The 14,790-nt window shown below is 38.1% G+C and overlaps 1 protein-coding gene across 3 annotated transcripts in view; it reads left to right on the forward strand.

Moving 5' to 3' along the window:
• Window positions 1-9,696: 9,696 nt before the first annotated feature.
• Window positions 9,697-14,790, forward strand: part of GUCA1C (guanylate cyclase activator 1C) — a 44,333-nt gene continuing 39,239 nt past the window's right edge. Inside the window, exons 1-2 of one of the 3 annotated variants that reach the window (XM_027681506.1) lie at window positions 9,697-9,897; window positions 10,348-10,445. In XM_027681506.1, coding sequence (XP_027537307.1) covers window positions 9,886-9,897; window positions 10,348-10,445 — 110 coding nt within the window. In that variant the 5' untranslated portion in view covers window positions 9,697-9,885. Of the gene's footprint in view, window positions 9,898-10,340; window positions 10,446-14,790 lie in introns of all 3 variants that reach the window. The other 2 variants (XM_027681507.1, XM_027681508.1) reach the window with 2 other exon arrangements.

The raw sequence follows: 14,790 nt of genomic DNA on the forward strand, positions 1-14,790 counted from the left end.
TACAATTGATGTGAAAAACAGCGATCCAGAAATTATCTCTGTGAGGAGTTTATTTAAAATACCAGAACTGTTGTACGAGAATAAATCATATCAAAATTGGACACAAGGATGATGCTAAACCGCCTGCTGCTTAAAAAAACCATTTTTTAAACTAGTGTCTCATAGTACTGTACCATCACTGCAGATTGAAAGCAGTTGTGCACAAATACGAATTTACCAAGTTTCTTTTAAAGCATGATTAAAGGCCATGCTGTGGAAGGAAAAGAAGAATGGATGGACTTTCAGTGTCTTAAAGCCAGTAATACTCTTAGTATGGTGACTGAGCACTCTAAATATCTGGCTTGGGATATCATGTGCCTTAATTACTACTGGATCATTTGTCTTAAAGTGCTGACTACTTCTTGAAACCATAAGGTTGGGGATGCAGTGAAAGTCAACCTACTAATCTGATGATAACTTCAATTAATATTTTCTTACAATTATTTACACAAATATAAACAACTTAGAAAAATATTAAGCCCTTTAAATAGTAGGTTTATCTTTTCCTCTCTTTCTCTCTCTCTCATTCTCTTTCTTTCCAGAAAAAAAAACAAACCAAACAACAGAAAAGAAAAAAGTTACTGATATAGTATATAGGAGGTGAAGACATCTTATATCTATTAGCTTTCAGAAATTAAAATTTCATAGCCAGAGGCTAATTTACAAAATTATAAAGAAATACAGGAAAAGTAGTTTCTTGAAAATAGTGTGAATTGAACACCTCAGAATCAAGAGGGTGAAGCGTAAGAGGAAGATAAATCAGCCAAAGCTTAGAAGGTATTAGCTGGTTATGTTCATGAATTTGTTGAAGAGTTTTGCTATAGTACAGAATGGGACTTTTAGAGTAGAAAGAGTATTAAAAAAATCTTAATGTCATTTTTAATTGAACAAAAGAAACCTGCACCAATTTCTGGCACCTTTGGTGGAGAAAGAGGATGACTTTCAAATCAAGGAGCAGTTTCTATAACAGAGTATGGATGGATAGTAGTCTTGCATTAGGAATTAGCAGTCAATTTAAGAGCAGAATATTCCTGAGCTGATTGGAAGCAAAATAATTCCATTAAACTAAATGTCAGAAACATTTCAAGTGCTTATAGCACACAACTGTTTCTCATAAGGGATACAAAGTTTGGCACTGAGCCAAGGGTGTATGTTGTTTATTATCAGATCTTGGAGTTCATCCATTTTGGGGTGATATCCCAGGAAGCTGTTTAAATTGCAGTCCTTTTGGTCAAGATGAATCATAGTTGTTGTTACTTTCATTTACACTGTGTTCCATGTTTTTCCTGCAACTGAATACCTGTTATATGCAAATAAAGTGATTTTTAAGAGGCAACGTGCATGATACAGCTGGATTATAGATTAGTATCATCTGGCCCAAGTTTGCAGATCTTACTAAGACATGTTACGAATGAAATCACCTACTCGCTGTTTCCTTTCTGTAATAGAGGGCCTGTGTTGCTGTTGTGCAAGCAGAAGTTGAGTCTATACACCATACCTAATATTGCTAAAACAACTACATTATTATTTTAGAGACCAAGGATCCACCATAATACCAGTTTTACCTAATATTTATCATTTGACCCCAGTCTGTCTTTAATTTCTGCTTAGATAGCGTTGTGGTTGTCCGATAAATTATGAATAGCTATAAACTCACTCCAAATGGTTATGCTTTAAACATTAACTTTTAAAAATTACTGCATAATTCTCTTCAGGTATGCCACCCCTCACAATGCTTATCTTTCCTACTTTCATGTGAGCTTCTTTTAGCTCTTATGCCACTGTCTCAGTTTGTTTAAAACAAATATACACCTCTTACACTGTGATTTGCCTTTCCTTGCCTAGCTCTCTGCACGCGGTCTTTCTCTCATTTTTATGTTTCAAACCGTGCAAACTCTGGCATTTTGTCAGAATAAAAGTAGGTAGTAATATTCACTAATACTAGGCCCAGGCTCTTCATAAAAACTGGGCTGGGTCTTCTTAAGTTCTTGGATATCTGGCAATTTTAAATGCACTGAGATCAGCCATTTAATCTGTCAGGTGGAATAATGTAGGATAGGTTTGATGGATAGTTTCCAGAACACATATTATCCCTGTTTCATGCGTGATACTCATTATACCCTGCTTTACCTCATTCTTATGTGTTCAGATACATAGTTCATTACTCTTAACACTTTTCATCATGCCTGAATGGTGTCAATAATAGCTTCAGTATTGCTTTCTATTTGTAGGAATGTGTTGTTGAGAACTGGAGTAAGTTACATCTGTCTTGATCCTTTCCTTCCTTGGAAAGCATGACATCGCTTCCTTTCCTCATCCCTTTAATCATCTCTTTGGCCCTATTGGCATTAGCTACATCAACACACTTCAGGGAAATGGCATAGCTAAGGCTTGTCTAAACTGAATTGAGAACGTGGCCATAAGAGATGAACAAGGGCTATTAGTGTTCTTCATCTTGCTGGATCCTTTTGATCCAATAACAGCACCCTGCTCTTTTGGAGCATTTTGTTTCTTTTCTTACATCTTCTTTAGTTCTGGGGAACTTGAGGTGGGATTTTTGATGTTGGGTTTGGTTTTTTGATGTTGTTGTTTGGGTTTTTTTGGGTTGGCTTTTTTTGGGGTTTTGGTTTGGTTTGTTTTGGTTTTTTTTGCTTTAAGCTAGAAGCTTGCCTGTCTCCTTTCATAAGCTAATAATTCTTGACTTTCCATGACTCCTATACCAGACAGATAGATCCATGATTAACTTTTGTGGCTGATCTGATTTCATTGTAGCTGGTAATCAACTTTCTTTTACCACAAAGAAAGTTACAGTACTGTTCAAAAACACTTCATAAAACCATCTTTCCAGGGCATCTGTACTGATAAGCAAGAGTGCACATGGATAGAAGATAATCAATGCCAATTACACTGTGAAAAAGCCTCTACTATTCTCAGATGGTAACTCCTATCACCTCTATAATAAAGGCCTGCCACTAGCTCTGTTACAAATCCCTGTTCTTCTGAAATATATAACAGTTCTCAAAGTATACTTTAAGATAAAACTTGGTATAATAAACCTAATATTGAAGAGCAAGTGTGAAATTACCCACTCACTTTTCAGGAGGCAATCAAAGAGGGACGTTGAAGCAGTTATGTGCTATACATAAATGATAGGAAATTGTAGGCTAGTATGAATCTATACCTCTGATTCAACAGGGGATTCAAATTCTGTCTCCGATAGTCTGCACCCCGCTGAGCACTTTCCCTGCAAAACCAGCCCTGTTTCTTCTCCTTCCTTTTGGAGTTTGCATGTCGAAGGGCAGAATGAGTGAAGAGGCTGACCTGGTGCTGTCTTGAGCTGTTGGGTGGGAGGTTTAAGCTGCTTCAGTCAGCTTTTCACAGCAGCTGTGAACAGGGTTCTTCCGCTCGCATCAGTTCAATCACTTCTCTTAGAGGTCTCTATATCTGCTTATGATGTTATTTATTAACTGTCAGCAGATAGACATATTTAAGATCATTAAGTCAAGTTAAAGAACTCACAAAAAGCTTGATCTTTTTCACCAACTCTGGTGAAATGCTTTGTGTGACCTTATATATATATATCTTTGTTCTATACTGTGGCCAGTAACTGGGTACCCACCAGCCTCTCGCTCACACCCTCACCCACCTCAATCCCCCAGTAGCCGGAGGAGGGAATGGGAACAGCAAAAATGAGAAAAATTTGTGGTTCAGGATAAAGAATGCATCATAATCTGTTTCACAATAATGACGAGCTGGTGTCTGAAAATTTATTGGATTGAAATGGGAAATAACCTGTAAATATTTCCTTACGGAAATATTTACACCTCAGCTCTGCCATTTTAAACCCAATAACATCAGTGGACCTGTTTCTGATGAAAATAGAAGCAAAGATAAAGTAGGATGCAGTTGCACCTGATGAACCAGTAGCACCTGACTCTTGTTAGCTAAAGCCATGTTTTTAATCAAAACTTCGGTAGATTAACACATAGAAAACTTAAATTTATTGTAAATGGCATTTTATAAACTTTGCTTCAAGATGAGACTGAAGACTTACTATGGCATGAGGATTTTCCTAGATTTGAATGTGATCTTGAGTCTTATGCATGGAATTTTTTCTTCCATACCCATTGAAATGATTATTTTATTCTTTTAAAGATTTAAATCACAAGTGCAGCTAATTTTGAAAAACTAAAAATAATTCTACATGCAACATTTTTTGGAAAATAAATGCCTCTTCATGTAAATGACATCTATAGAATTCTTGTTTATTCTTGTTGTTCTTCATTTCCTGGTAATTTATTTAAAAAATATAGTGTTAAGATAATAAATCTGACATTCTTGATGAAAACACAGCCTCAATTATTTTCTGAAAGAAGACTTTAAAAGCAGTGATTAAACACCTATTTGCTAAACTGCCAAAAAAACCAGAAAGGGTTTTTTTAAGACCCTGCTGTTCACCCATATTATTAGAGTCAAGGACTTGTCCAAGGTTTCAGATCCCTTAATCATGCTAGTTTAGCTTCAGTGGTACATTTTTAGTATGTAGTTAGAACAATATAACTGCTACTTTATGCAGCTGTGAGAAAATGTAGCTGCTTAACTCCAGTGTGCCAAACACAACATGGAGTCTTGTAAGGTTTGTAGCAACATCTGCTCTCATAAATTTGCTATAATAAGATTCCCTGGGCTGGGATGTTGAATGTCTGACCCTGGTCCTGTCAGGGTGGCTAAATGTAATGTAGCATTCAGCCAACTGTCTTGTTCTTTGTTGGATGAATGTGTGTAAAGACATATAGACTGTGCCTGCATGGAGGTAAGATAAATGCAAAAGGCACTTCAGTAACACTAATGCAGGTACTAAAATGGTGTTATATCAGAAGGAGGCGGTATCTGGACAAATAATTTTTCAGCAGTACCTCAGCCATTTATCTTTATGTGGCATCTTGAACTGCTGCTCTGTCCAGTATCAATTTCTGCACTTTACAATATGTATCAAACCCAGGAATTTTTGCTTTGAATTTTCTCATGTGCTTCTCTTAAAAGTCATTGAAAGGAAGCCCATCAAATAAACCTTTATTTTTAGCAGATTTCTCAAAGTAATTTAATTTTTCTGGAGATGGCAAGAGTCAGAATATTGGCTTGTCAGTACTGAAATACTAGATATTTTAGTGTAAAATATCCAATATTAAAAAAAATCCAAATACATAACACTAGGTGTTTCTTAAAAATTTTAGTCTGTTTCCCATTTTCCTTATCTTTGTGCAAAAGTACCTATTCACCTGCTAATTGCTCGATTTTGTGTTTGAGTTAATTAAGTTCTTAAGTTTCACTTCACCAACCACTTCTTATTTGCTCTTTAACAAAATTTACAGCCCTAGTTCACTTGTCTTCATAGTGCAAATGTACCTGTCTCCTGTTGGATGAAAGAATATGTTGAAGGATGCCTTCTGTCCATCCCTGACTGATACTATTAGACTCCAGCAGGCAAAAGAGATGATTTAATCAACATTTTCCTGGCTTACATTGTGTGTATCACTCCCTACCCTACACAGCCAGGCTGTCAAGGAGACCACGTTTTTCAAGAAGCATATACTCTTGTTCCCAAAGCAAAAGCAGATGTTTGATACCTGAGCTACTTTTGCTCCACTTCTTTCAAACTTTTCCAACCCTTTCTCTTCCTGAAAAGTATTAGCACTGTCATCATTTGGAAGCGCTCAAACCTACTTAACCCTACTAGCAAGCCTTTCTGTCAGCCCTTTGTTTTCACTTTACTCTTACACTTCTAAATGCACTTTTTCTGCTGGCTGAAGAGGCTGGGGTAGCCACCCCTTCCTTACTCCTTGCTTTCAGGACCAAGTCAGCTTTAGAATTGTGCTGCAGGGTTGGAGAAAACCAGAGTTCCCCAGTCCACAGCCCTGGGACCAGTGCCCTAAGCCCAGTGGAGGTTTCACCTGCTTCCACAGCCTTTACTCAAAATTAAGGATAGTGTGGTCTCCATGATCTCAAGTTTTAGTTTGACACTTACTGTGGTCAGCTTAACCATGTTAACTGCTAAGAAGGCAATAGGAAGGGTACCTCTAACTTTATTTAAGTTTATTCTGTTCTCTGCTTGCTTAATGTACTGAAGTCTGTACCATTATATGGGAAGCTGGTGCAGTGACAGCATTCATGGGGCCTTGGGATCTTCCCTGTGCATGCGGAAGAGCTGAAAATGTCATTTAAGGTAAGCTTTTCTATGCGAATACTTAAGCAATCCTGCTGTGCTCATCTTGTGTGCTGGTGAGTTTGAATCCAATTTCAGTTTGTGTTTCAGAGTCTTATGCACAAATATAAAGAAAGTTTGAGCACCGTGCAAAATGCCCAGAACACAGCAAACCTCTGATCAAGTTCTCACCAGTCTGGAATCAGTACCCTGAAATCCTCAGGTGCACAGAGATCACCTGGACTGTGCTTTTGTAAGTCGGTGTGTGGGTGACAGTTGCAGTTTTGGGGGCTTGGCTGTTGTTTGTTCCAATAGGGACAGTGCTGTTCAGCTGTGTGAGCAGTGATTTTAATAAGGAACTGAGAGATTCCTCCCTTCGCACGCTGAATTCCTATTTTACAACATTACGTAACTCTAATCCTGGTTTCAGCACTTCAGCAGGATGAAAGTGGCAGGTATTTGGCTCTTTTCCTGTCACATCACCATAGTGTAATGGTGGATTTAGCAGGGTGAAATGAGGATTTTTATCTCTTACCACTTCTTATGTCTGTCTCTGAAGCCAGTAATAGCCATGCCCCCTGTGGGTGTTCAGGACTGTTTTTCAGGGGCTGAAAGACTGTTCCTTTTTATGGACAGCGAGTTGAATTAAAAGTGAAGCTGCAAGTAGTTTGTCCTTAGATGAGGGAGGAAATCTTTGGTTTAGTGCTGAACTCAGCAGTCAGGAAATTGTGTAAGTTGAATACATAAGTTTTTGGCAGATGCTGTGTTTCTACGAGATTTGGAGGAGGAATTGGGATTTGGGAGTATAACTTTGAAACACTGCACTTAGAATTTAAACTGGATGCATTGCAGCAGCAGTGCTATTAAACTTTCTTTGCAACTCTCTTTCCCTTTTTACTGCAGGAGTTTTAGATATTTTCAACCTGAAAATATTATCTCCTTAAACAAAAAGAAGTAGTAAATGATAGAATGAGGGACATATTCCACACTTCTGTTAACATTGATCATTAAAACTAAGAAGCTCAAAGTTAGGTCTAAAGACCACCTGGTCCCATAATAAGTTTCTGCTCTCCAGGAGGTTTTACACTGAATCACTGGATAAGGTATAGTTTAGTATATTCTTCTTAAACTATTGAAAAAATATAGGCAGGAACTAAGATTAGAAAGTTGAAACTTAACCAGGTTTCTTATTTAACAATTATCAACTTGTGAAGTAAAAAAAGTGGGGATATGAAGAAGTTTTACAGGTATTTATTAGCAAAGTGGTGACATTTCCAGTGAATATAGCTGCTCAGCTACCTCAGTAAGACTGTTAATATAATTACTCTGTCATTTTCTGAGATAAGAAAAACAATCTCTAAATTAGAAAAAATGTTGAAATCATTCAAAAACATTTTAATGACTGATAGAGAAAAAGCTGCTGTGTTTTGTTTTGTTATTCTTTTATTCAGTAGATACAGTTTGTAAAAGAACAAGAGCACACTGCAGTTGAACTGCCAGATTTTAGTTCATGCGTCAAACGGTATCTTCAAATGTGTGTTCTAAGCATGATATAGCAGCCTTATCATTATTATGTGTCTGAGACCGACCAGATGTTCAATAAAATTGCCAGAAATACCAATGGCTCCCTAAAGTGACTTTTCTGCCAATAGGGAGAAATGCATTAAACACAGCCTTTCAACGCTGTTCTCTGGGAAAAGATGACAGCCTTGAGGGCAGAAGTACACGCATCTGAAATGCTACCAGTGTCAGCCTTTCCACTGAGACTTTTTGCAGGTAACATTAAGCTTGCAAGAAGCGGCTTCCCTTACTCTCTAAGTGCAGTGGCATAATAACTGAATGTATAAGGAAGTCTCACACAAGCTTGCAGTACAGTTTCCAGGTGTGTTAACCCTCTGTCTGTGATTGTGGCTGCACTTCATTTATTGAAATTACATCCATGATTATTTTACATCCATCTTAAGGCATTCAGCAACTCGAGAAGGGTTATTAGGTAATGCAGACGAGGTAACATGAATATTCTGTCTGAAAGAAGTTCCTCCTTCAAGCCTTTTCTCCTTCGCTACCCTTACCTTCCTTGCTGAACTCACAAGCACTGTGCATGCAGTCACATGAGTAAATACACTGTAAATTGTTTAGTGGAAGCTGTCACATCCCCACAGCAGGAGGCAGCTCTTCATCACCCCTTCCAAGGATGGAGGCAGAGAAGTGGGACGGAATCTCATCCACAAGATGCCAAGTGACTAAGTCAGGTGTCAGATCTGCACACACTACTTCTGGCCCCACCAGTTTCACTGCAGTTCTAAGACAAATCTCTTTCTGTGCTGCCACTTCTTATCTGAAATAAAGGAAGTGGTTTTTTTAAAAACTCTTTCTATCACAGATGTAAAATTAAAATAAAAAAGCTTTCTGTTCTTCTGCTGGCACTGTGTGGAAGACACATTGATATCACAGACGCATAGTGAAGACAACAAAGAGTTGGCCTGCAGTCCAGTTCCTTAATTTTAGTCACAGCAAATTATACACTATGGCTGCCAGATGCCATTTTATATAGCTGGTTAAAAAAAACCTGAATGAATTATCATAAAATTGAGAAGTTTTCAGCTACTTAAAAGTGTACTTATTTAGAAACTGCCCATTAAGGAATTTTTCTGCTAGTTCTTCTAATGGAATGGTGCGCACTCAAGTCTTGTAAGCACGCTTTGTATGTATGATTTTAATCTTTCTCCATAAAAGCTCTGACCAAGTTACAAGAAGTTAAAGCCTTGGGGCATTTAGAAGAATTGGTTTCATTTGTTGCACATGGTTTGTTTCCCTCCACTCTATCAGGGGAAAGCTGCACTGTGGTTCTCAGTAAAGATGCCCTGTCTGAGTGACCAGGACACATCTTTCCTGGCCTTGGTGCTTTAGAAATCTTCATCCCTGATGTGTATTTGCTTTTATTGTCATTAAACTTAGACATCTGCTGTAGTTTTTTTCCAAGCATGAGCTATTAAGAGAACAACTTGCCTGCACACCCCCAGGGGGTCTTACATCTATGTTCACAGTATGGGAACCTACAGCTTCCTGACTGTATTCACTCAGAATTCAAGTATCTTCAACTATAAAAGATCCAGAGTGGTGTAATTTGGGGAAAAAAAATAAGGGAATATCCCATTCTCTGACATACGGATGCAGGCAGAGTTCCTGTTTCATTGGAAACCACGGTGACTCTGACTGTGGCAAGCCATGTATAGACAAAATTTTTCCAATGAGTTTTGTAAGGGAAGTGATTGACTTCTCCTGTTTTTCAGTGCAGACAGTGTTTGCTTTTGTCCCCATCCTCAACTGCACTGAAATTTTGGTTGAAGCAATGTACAGGGTGCTGGTGGGGGGCTGCAGGGCTGGTGGGGAGTAGCCAGGACTGCCCCATGCCAAGCACAGCCGCTTTCAGCTCACTCCACTGGACCCACCCAAGGGCACAGCTGAACCCTGCAGCCGCAATGGCAGTGCCTCAGGAAAAGCCTGTGTGAGAAAGGGCAAAATACCGCACAGCCAGTGAGGAGTAGCATGTGAAAAACAGCTCTTCAGAGAGAGAAGTCAGAGAAGGAGGAGATGCTCCAGGTGTCCAAGCAGAGATTCCCTGACAGCCTCTGGAGGAGATCATGCTAGAGCAGGTATCCACACTGTAGCTCATGGAGAGGACCACACTATGGCAGGTGGACATGCCCTGAAGGAGCTGTGGCCTGTGGATACCGACGCTGGAGCAGGTTGATCCTGAAGAGCTGTAGCCCATGGAAAGGAGTGCAGAGAAAGGAGAGGCAGAGAAGAGCTGTTAAGGACTTACCACAGCCCCCATTTCCTGCACTGCTCATGAGGAGGAAGCAGAGAAGTCAGGAATGAGGGAGTGAAGTTGGGCATGGAAAAAAGAGACGGGGTGGGAAAGGTGTTGTTTTGTCTTTTTTTTCAGAATGGTACTCCATTTTAATTGAGAATGAACTAAATTAATTTTCTCCATGTCAAGTCTCTTTTGCTAATGACAGTAATTGGTAATCAATCTCCCTCTCTTTATCTCAACCCTTGAGCTTTTTCATCTTATTTTCTCCCCTGTCCTGCTGAGGAGGCAGAATGTGAGAGCAGCTGGGTGGGCACCTGGCAGCTGGCCAGAGACAACCCACCATAATCATTTACAACAGAAATTGTTACGCTTTAAGAGTCACTCTGGGTAAGTACAGCTACTCAGATTTATTTTTACCACTCCATGTTACGTGTCTTTAGTTGCCATGTTTTGCCTCTGTGGACAAATTGCTACCCACTTGTTTCTACAACTGTGCAGATGTAGAATAAACTCAGAATATAGGACTACAGCACCATTCAGAGAAGCTGCAGCTCACTCTGCCCCCATTAATAAGCTGCTTTTCTCCAGCTTCTCCGTATTGCTAATTCAATTTAGAAGTAAAAGCTTTCAGACACCTTTAATGTGAAAAGCAAAGATCAGATATTTTCATGCAAAGTTTGAATAGCTTCCCCATCAAGGGCTCGAGAAACTTAGAGATTTGTTTTCAGGAATCTTTTTATATTTTGTCCTAATGCTGTCTTGCAGCATCAGGAAAGTCTTCTACCTGTGCCTAGTTACTGGGGGGCTTGTGTTACTGGGAGATGCCAGCAGTTGGTTGTCCAAGGTGCACATTCACATTCTTAGAGGTTTTTCTCAGCAATACACTTCAGTTTTTCAAACTTTTCCAGGAACTGTTCTACAGTATTAAACAGCCTATTGTGGTTCTTCTGGTGAGTTTCGTTTTAGATCAAAGGATATGAAACTTGTAACAGCGCTAGAGGGCAGATTTATCAGTTGTCCTGGCCTTTTTCTCCAGTACTGCAGACTTATTATTTTTAAATACTCCAATGACACCTTTAAGGCATAGGAAGACAAATCAGCCATGAAAATGTCATTATTCACCAGCTGATGGTAAAAAACTAGTTTTCTCAGTTAGGGCTTTCTTACCCTCCTGAGTTTAATTAGTGTTCTTTCCTTTCTCTATTTGCTTTTGTTCAGTTGTTTCTCCTCTTAAATCCTTTTGTACAGACTCAATACCTTGTCAATGTAAATACTAATTATTTTTCCTTTCAAATAAGAACAAAGATTCCTCCTGAACAATTAAAGAAGTCAAAATCATGCTACACCCATGTAAAAAAATTTCTTTAAAATTCATTTCTATTCCAAGATGAAGTGCCACTATATAGGTATTTTTATGCCTTATGGATGTTTTTTCCAAAAAAAAAGAGCATTCTTTGATTTATATTATTAAATTTATTAAGGAAGTATGTTTAGTACTTCAGAGAGCCTTAAGTTATGTGAAGTAGACAAAAAGGTTTACTCTTAACAATGAATGCTGATATTATGACCTGTTACATAATGATGAAAATACTTTAAAAATGCAAAAAAGAAATCTGTAATGCATCAGCAAAATTGTCTAGGAACAATGATCTTTACTTTTCAAACTCTAACAGACATCCTGTGCCTTTATTTTAATTGCATGTGCTGATTAAGCACGTACTTTCCTCTTTTAAATGCACTGAAGTTGTGCCTTCCTACTCAAAGAGTATAACTTCTTATTGTAAGTCCTGTACTGTGTAGTTTTGTCAGGTTTTCAGACTAAAACACAGAGGAATACTTGTTAAAAAACATTTGAATAAATGTCGTTCCTGCTGGTATTTTTTCATAAAGTTTCTCAAGAATTACAGCAGCCAGCAACTATCTTGAGATTGCTGTGGTGGCATGAAACAACTTTTGAGCACAGTCAGTGCTGCATGGTACAGTGGTGATGAATTTCCTCTTGAGGAATATAAACTATGAAAGGTTAAAAGGTCAAAAGGTCTTCATGCATCTTTCATTTAAATTAAATTCCATGCTGGTTTTATTTTTGTGTATTGCCTCTCAGGATGTAATACCAAATGCTGATAGTAAGATAAAAAAGATGTTTTCCTTTTTGTTTCCTTTGTCCTATCCTATTAACAGACCTTGCTCTCAACTGCTCAGGGTTCTTCCAACAGTAAAGCAGGAGTGACAAAAGTCGCAAGTTTTTTCAGCCTGAACTCACTAATGTAAAAAACTGGCATTGTGGCTGGCCAAAGGTTAAGGCTTTGGATATGCTACAAAGTTACTGTAATCACAAATCCATTCTGCATTAGTTGCTGTTGACCATACATGAACCTTACAGGCCACTGTTTGCATGTCCTCTGTTATGGATTATTAACCATGGTAAGTTAACTAGCTAGTAATTCTCTACACACTGATGAATATTTATAGGAGTTTTTAGCAGAAATACATTTTAAAGCGAGTTCAGGGTTGCCTTTATCTATGATATAAAACAAAACAGTCTGTTTAGATTATAAAGACTATTTCATACTGTTTAAAAATGAAGGAGAAAAATTCTATCTGTCGTCATATCTACAAAGCAGACTGTGCTTACAAACTGCAGCAAAGCTATGAGCTCCAAACATAGCTTTTCAAGGAAAACTTAGTAGCCTGAAGGGAAAGATGGCAGAAATACTGCAGTGCCTTCATAGGGTAAACTACATTTGATTTTCAAATATTTCTTGTTATTGAACAAAATAAGAAAAATGTGGCTGGTCCTGGGCTTCCAGAGTAAGGAGCACGTCCATCGATAAGCACAGATGCATACAGACAGCATAGATGTCTATCTATGGATTATTTGTAGGGATACATCCCCTATTGCACTGGAGTTGAACCTGCTCCTGTTTACCACTGAGTCCCTCTGTGCCCATGTGCTCAGAGGGAAGATGGTGCCTGGTGCACCATGAATTCCTCTGCTTGTTTGCATTGCTCTGGTCTTGCTGCTCAGGTAATGGAGACTCTACCCCAGGGAGGGACTGGCAGATTACATGCAATTACTGCTATCAAATCAAATTATTATTTCTTTTCAAGGTTAATACTACTAAGTACGTTATGTATGTTCTTCACATTGTTTGTATAACCACTTTACAGATATTAATTGTTAAATTGTTTCATTAATTCCTTTTGGTGAACTTTATGATATTTAGTATCCCTCCAAAGGATATAAGTTTTATTTATCCTATCTCTCTTTCCCACATAGGGTAGGGGAAAGGGGATAGTTGCCTTTTTTTTTAGATAGAACAGTGTCTGTTGTGTAAGAGTTCCAGAAAGATTATGGATTAACGGTGTCACCTTAATACTTTAGAAAGGACTTTAGTAGCATTAGAATATTACTTAAGTAACCTTAACGGCAAATTAGAAACCACTTACAAAACTAATTTTAAAAGGCGTCTAATAAAGTTTGAGAACCACTCTTTTGTCCCTGTATGCTCCATGACTTTGGTAGTAGATATCTGCATATGTATTGTTTTGTCACTTAAGAAAACAGGTATCGGACCTAACACAATAACAAGGTTTCTTACTGGGTATTCAGAGTTGCATATTTTCACATACAAGTACACTGAAAAACTTATAAGTAAATTAAAAAGAAAAGTGTCCTAATAAAGAAGCATTAAGCCTGTGTAAAAAAAAATTATGGGAAGATGCAAATAGAAACTGTACAGAAAATATAGTTTACCATCAATGCTTTTATGATAATTATGCAACTTACAAATAAAGTGGGTTTGCCTGCATTGTACCCAGACATCCATCTAAGACAGGACCCTCAGAACACCAACATTTTTTCCAAAATGACTTATCTTCAGTCAGTCTGACTACCAGCTGAATAAAGATAAGCCAGTTAAACACTCTCTGGGTCATGTCGGGCGTATAAAAATAGCCATACTTCGCTAGACAGGTCAAAGATACTTCAGGTCCACTGTCCTGTCTGTGGCAATAGCCAGGAGCACATGCCTAGGGAACAGGCATTCCTTAGTCACACTCTGCTTCCAGCAGCCTATGACCATTCAATTAAATAACAAGTTCCACAAATGGGTTAAATGGACTTTTCCTCCATGAAATTATCTATTTTTTTTAAACTCATATTTACTTTTAGCCTCCATACCACCTTGTGCTAATCAGTCCCACATTTTAATTACAGACACTTTTTTCTTAAAGAAATCTGATTCTTTCTCAAACTATTTTGCAGGAATATTTCACAGAATTCAAAAAAGACTGTCTTGAGGTTAAAGGAAAGTAAGACTTTTCAGTTCAGTGACCTGTGATTTTTACAGCTATAGTTAAGGCTGTCACTGTAGTAAAGTGATCAAATAAAAATTCTAAATGGTGCTGTCTTCCTACATCCATAAGTCCAAATATCTTATTCCTGTGGCTTGTAGAGGCTGATAGTGCTAATACACAACACTGAGAGAGACTTAGGGAGAATTTAGCTCTGGGGAAAAGTGGGGGACAGAGTTTTGTCCCTTGAATCTTCTCTCTAAAATGGATGTGGATTTCTCTATCCTGATATTATTGTTCTCATTGTCTGCAATTTTGTGTTTCAAATGCTTCATTAAACTTTCTCCTATATCTTATGGCATCATCTGTAGAAAACTTGAAATTTCCTAGATAGGGTTTATCAGACCCTCAAGGGTTTTTGCTTCACAGTATGTGT

The sequence above is a fragment of the Neopelma chrysocephalum genome, unplaced genomic scaffold (genome assembly GCF_003984885.1).
Source record: "Neopelma chrysocephalum unplaced genomic scaffold, ASM398488v2 Primary Assembly neopelma1_60, whole genome shotgun sequence".
In the NCBI taxonomy this organism is placed as follows: domain Eukaryota; kingdom Metazoa; phylum Chordata; class Aves; order Passeriformes; family Pipridae; genus Neopelma; species Neopelma chrysocephalum.